Source organism: Ursus americanus, chromosome 29, assembly GCF_024610735.1.
Source record: "Ursus americanus isolate L20-20 chromosome 29, mUrsAme1.1.p, whole genome shotgun sequence".
NCBI lineage: Eukaryota > Metazoa > Chordata > Mammalia > Carnivora > Ursidae > Ursus > Ursus americanus.
The window spans coordinates 18,223,845-18,229,844 of NC_142155.1; the positions used below are offsets into that span (position 1 = coordinate 18,223,845).

Sequence of the window (6,000 nt, forward strand, 5' to 3'; positions counted from 1 at the left end):
AGTTTGAAGAATAGAGTGTGACTTTTTCCTATTCTTTAAATTTGTGAAGGTCTAGAGGAATGAAATGGTAACAAGTTATTCCCTATTGTTCACAGCCAGGTGAATACAAACACAGATTTCAATTGTAGGAACTCTTGAAAGTCTCATGAATAAAATACATTACCCTTCATTTTAGGAAAATACAGAACTAACATACAGATTTTCAAACTAAGAAATTGAAAAGTAGGAAAATAACATTATTTCTTACAGTAAAAATTCACATGAAAGGATTTCATACTAAAGTACTCTAAAATTCCACAGTGCCTCTGTGTGTGTGTGTGTGTGTGTGTGTGTGTGTGTGTACGGGTTCTTGAGGGAACTGAAAAAATTAGGCAGGCACTGAATAGTGCTTGACTTTCTCAACTTTACTATGGGCAAAAGCAGACTTGGCTCAGTCAAGTCAAACGGCTCTTGAAAGTGTTTGTATAGATGGTGTAAAGTGAGGAAGTGGAAAGTGGAAAGTGACTATGTGCCACTGCACATAGTCAAAGGCAGAAGAGAGACCAGTAGGTGGTCTCTGTTAGCACCAGCCCCTCTTTGGTAGCCATGCTCTTTGGGATTGGAGGTAATAGAAGAAAGAATTTGGCTTACAGAGTGTTAGTATGTTTCATTAACCTCATGACACACACTGACATTATGGGAACCAGACCTTATAGTTAGCTTTTCCCCTACCAGTAATGTAACCCTTCAACACACGAAGCCTTGTTATATTGCTATGACACAATTTCTAGAAGCTGTTTTGCATGTCTGCTCAACTTTATAACCTCATTGTGTCCCTGTTGTCTGGCACATAGCAAAAGTTAAATAAATGACCAAATCCACTGACCCCCAAGAGGTCTATGGCTAGAAAGTGCCTTAGTAACCATCTAGTCTAACAGTTTTGTTTCACAGACATGGAAGTGGACGCACTTAGTCCAGTGATTTGTCTAACTTTGCACAAGTGACGAATGAAAGAGTTAGGCCTAGAAGTCAGATTTGGTGACACCCAGGTCGTGGCTGACTTGAAGGCTATATCACGTTTTAGAACTATGGCTTTGGAGACTTAGGTCCACACTCACAGGCAGTTTCTGGGACTGTGAGGTTGTGATGTATTCATTCTTAGAGGGTTGTAGTAGTGAATGAAGAGAGGAGTGCAGCTGTCAGCAGACCTGGCTCTTCTGCTGTTAGGATGACTGTCATGTGTGTCCTAGGACTGACCACCATCAAGTCTCTGGGAAGGACTGAGGATTCTCAGTCAACTATAGGGATTACCATAGAATAAGCCCAAATAAAACCTTATCTGAAATATTAGCAACTATGCCATAAAATAAAAAGTCCTTTAAAAAGGACTAGTTTATTATGATCATTTCAAATAATTTCACAAGGCTTTACCTTTGTCATTTGCTATAGACATTTTCTTTATCATTGTATCTTTTATTTATGACTGCTATTTTCAGATCCGAAAGCACATAAAGACTTGAGGGCTAAAAATATTAAGAGTTGTTTATAAAAGTAACTCAGGGGTTTATTTTAAAATATTTTAAATTTGGGGGCCCCTGGGTGGTTCAGTCGGTATAAAGTGGCCAAATCTTGATTTCAGCTCAGGTCATGATCTCATGGTCCTGGGATCAAGCCTGTGTGGGGGCTCCATATTCAGCAGGGAGTCTGCTCGAGGATTCTCTCTCTCTCTCTCCCTCTGCCCCGCCCCCCCCACTGTCTCTCTCTCTCAAATAAATACATCTTAAAAAAATAAAATATTTAAAATTTATTTGATATTAAGCTAGTGTTAACCGACAGATGTTAAATACATTTTTTCTTCATTAACAATGCGTCCCCCCACCCCACACCTTCGTTTGCTTTCCAGTTTCATAACCTGATTGCTCTGTCCTTTAATTTCTTTAGGAAAAAGTGATCCATGGCGTTTGCATGCCCCGAGGTTATCTTGAACTGATACCGAATCCTAAGGATGATGAAGTGGATCACATAAGAGCAACATGTTTTAATAGCGACATTGTCCTGATGCCAGAGCTCTCCACCTTTCGGGTTTTGCCGTGGGCTGAGAGAACTGCAAGAGTGATATGTGACACGTTCACTGTGACTGGCGAGCCTCTTTTGACTTCCCCGCGGTACATCGCCAAGAGGCAGCTGAGCCAGCTGCAGGACTCTGGCTTTTCCCTGCTCTCTGCCTTCATCTATGATTTTTGCATTTTTGCTGTGCCTGAAATTATCAATTCAAAGACCATCTCTTTTCCTGCTTCAACATTGCTAAATAATCATGACCAGCCTTTCATCCAGGAACTCGTTGATGGCTTGTATCACACTGGAGCCAACGTCGAGAGTTTTTCGTCCTCTACCAGGCCCGGTCAGATGGAAATCTGTTTTTTGCCCGAGTTTGGCATCAGTGCAGCTGATAATGCATTCACTCTCAGAACAGGTGTCAAAGAAGTCGCAAGGAAATATAATTACATCGCCAGCTTTTTCATCGAGACTGGATTCTGCAATTCAGGAATTTTGTCGCACAGTCTCTGGGATGTCGAGGGGAAGACAAATATGTTCTGCAGCAATTCTGGAATCGAGGAGCTCACGATCACTGGGAAAAAATGGTTGGCAGGGCTCTTGAAGCACTCTGCTGCTCTCAGCTGCCTGATGGCTCCCGCTGTTAGCTGCCGAAAGCGTTATTCCAAGGAGAGTAAAGACCTCAAGGAGAGTGTGCCTACAACATGGGGATACAATGATAACAGCTGTGCTTTTAATATCAAGTGTCATGGTGAGAAAGGCACCCGGATAGAAAATAAACTGGGCTCAGCGACTGCAAATCCGTACCTGGTGCTGGCGGCGACTGTTGCTGCAGGCTTGGATGGACTTCAAAGCAGTGATGGTGTCCTGGCCGGTCCGCATGACAGCACGGACTTCTATCAGGCAAAATCTTCCGAGATCCCTTTGAAACTGGAAGACGCTCTTGTGGCACTGGAGGAAGATCAGTGTCTGAGACAGGCTCTTGGGGAAACTTTTATTCGGTATTTTGTTGCCATGAAAAAATATGAGTTGGAAAATGAAGAAACAGATGCCGAGAGAAATAAATTCTTAGAATATTTTATTTAGAATAGAACCCTTAACTATTCTTTTGGAGATGTGATTTTTACTTAAGTAGCTGATCTCCCAGGAAGAAAAGATTGGATTTTTCTAATTAACAACAAAAGGACTACATAGGCTTTCGCTCTTCTTTGTCCCCATGGAATATTTGGCAGATGAAGTGGGACTGCCGGAGGATTCTGATAGTAGAAACAAACAATAAAGTTGTGGTGCAGCTGTAATGTGCAAATTTCCCAGGTCTTGTCAGTCAGTCGTCATTTCCTCTGTGTATGTTGACCTAGGTAGAAATATTCAGTTATTTCAGGCAACAGATACATTCACACAATAAAAAAACCTTTAAGATTTACAAAGCTAAATGTAAACCGACTAAAAAAAAAGAAAAAAGAATTTCAATTATGCACATACATTGTGACTACCAGGGAGGCAAAAATGCTTACTAATACAATCTCACTAATCTAGACATAGAGAGGACAGACGCTCTGTTTCTTGCCTTTTCCCCATCCTTCTGCCATTACCTTCCCCATCGGCTAACCTGCCGGGAATGTGCCTAGTGTAACACTCTTGGGAATGGAGCCCACACAAGATGGAGTAACAAGGACGAAGCTCTGCTTTGTGGAGCAGATTTTGCCAGCATCATTGTGATCTTTCTAAATAAGTTAAATAAGTTTTCAAAAATATGTCATGATGACAAGTGAGCGGAAGCTTTCACATTACATCCCTTCTTTGTACCCCTCTTTACTAGCTCCTGAAAGTCCTAGGGAGTTCAAGGCTGTAATGTCCATAAGAAACAAATCCATAAGAAACAAAATTTGGCTGGGAACAATGAGGTCAAATATTTGAAAGTCATGAAAATTTTTCTTTAAACAATATCTCATATAGAACCCCAGATATAAAAAAAAACACAGGTGGGATGGGTGAGTCCTTGGGGATGGGTGGGCTCTTCATGCTTTGTTCTGTCCTTCAAAGCTACGATTTCAAAGACACCTGTAGTGCTTTGTGAAGTGTGAGAACAACTGTTGACATAACCAGGGCTATGTTTGTAGCTTAAATTGTATTTAAATGACTGGGTCTGCTGCCCACAAAGGTCGATATGTTCCAGAGAATATTAAAGGTTCCAGACCTTCATTTGAATGAGATAGTATTATTAACTATCACTAAAGTTTAGCTCCTTTGGGCAAGAAATCCAAAATCCACTGACTAGCAAATGAAAACCCTATTCTCCTGCTTAGGATCAAACAGGAGATTTTATGTTCAATTAAAACTGACAGTGGTCTCAATTTAGATAGCAAACACAAAAGAAAAGGATTAGACTTGGCTCAGATTCTCCTATTCAAATTCGTAGCACCCAGTAGCTTAAATAGTAAAAGTCGTCTGTCCTTCACTAATTGCTTCCCTCTTTGCTCCTCTGAGCAGGAGAAGTGTGTCTGGATTCATAAGAATCATGTTCTTGGTGGATTAAAGGGTAGAGGAAAAGGTAGTGCACAGTGGGTGGAGAAGGAAAGGAATTTGCCCTGAACCGTCTGAGAATGTAATCCCACACATTACGTCATGGGAAGGATAGTAGGGAGGAACCAGCCCCATAGCAGCTCACTAGTTATTTGCCAATATCCATTCTTCCTCTGTTCTCAGGAATAACACCTAAATGTGTCAGTTGGAAACACACTTTGGAAAATAAAATTCACAATTCTGAGTTCCCACTGTGGCTGAGTGTGGTTGTGTTATTAGATTCGGGCCAAAGAGCTCTAAGTAGAAGTGCTGTATGGAAGCTCTGGGAAACTTCTTTAAGGGACAGATAGTCTGTTTCCTGCCCTTTCTCAATAATCCTTCTGCCTCTGCCCTTCCAGTTGGCTACCATGCAGGTGTTGTGGCTAGCGTAATGCCCTTGGGAACGGAGCCCATACAAGATGGAATAACAAGGACAAAGCTCTGCTTTGTGGAGCTAAGCTCTATTTATCTACATTCAGATTTTTACCTGGGAGAGAAATAAACTATCTCCTTTAAGGCACAGTGATTTTGCATCTTTGTTACTGTGACAAAACTTACCTTCCTTCCTACTTGTGAGTGTGACTATGTGTGTGTGCATGAGTTCATGTGTCTGGGTGTGTGTGTGTATGTATGTGTGTGAGGAAACATTTGAGGAGTTTGGGGATGAAAGAATAAAGATAGAAGAAACAGTGAAAGATCACTTCCTCAATCTTTTCACTTCGTTTTTTCCTTTTTGAGAGAGACAAAGAGCAATCATGCACTCACGAGCAGGAGGGAGGGGCAGAGGGAGAGGGAGGGAGAGAATCTTAAGCAGGCTCCTGCTGAGCATGGAGCCCCATGAGGGGCTCTATCTCAGGACCCTGAGATCATGACCTGAGCCGAAATCAAGTCAGTCACTTAACTGACTAAGCCACCCAGGTGCCCCTCAGTCTTTCTGCTTTTTGAGAGGAGAATCTGAATTAGAGGGATCCACACATATAAAAAAAAACTGTACTGTCTCCCACCCTAATAGAGCTGTATAGACACCTTGGTCGTCCATGGGCCTTCATGAAACATGGCTAGTGCTTCGGCTTGGCCTTTCCACAGCAGATAAAAGATGTTACAAAAATTCTAATCAAGTTGTTTGTAGCCTCCCTGGCTTAGATCCTATTAGCATAACTTAAAAAAATACATTATTCAGGATGGCAGTGTGAGGGGATTATGTAGCTAGGAATAATACCTTCAATGTTAATTGTACCACAGTGAGTTGACAGAAAATACTCAGCCATGTGTTACCAATCAGCAAGTTGGTATGGCCATCTTCACAGAGATTTCCCTTAGGTGTGTGCTGACGTATATTCTTGTTTTGTAAGGTAAACCCAAAGTAAACATGGGCCAAGAGTAAAGTTTAGGGCTAAAGAAAAA

The 6,000-nt window shown here is 41.6% G+C and overlaps 1 protein-coding gene across 2 annotated transcripts in view; it reads left to right on the forward strand.

Moving 5' to 3' along the window:
• The window catches only part of LGSN (lengsin, lens protein with glutamine synthetase domain), a 44,033-nt gene extending 39,033 nt beyond the window's left edge, over positions 1–5,000 (forward strand). For both annotated transcript variants that reach the window (XM_045803100.2, XM_045803110.2), the window contains one exon: positions 1,921–5,000. In XM_045803100.2, coding sequence (XP_045659056.2) covers positions 1,921–3,120 — 1,200 coding nt within the window. In that variant the 3' untranslated portion in view covers positions 3,121–5,000. The remainder of the gene's footprint in view (positions 1–1,920) is intronic.
• The last annotated feature ends 1,000 nt before the right edge of the window (positions 5,001–6,000 follow it).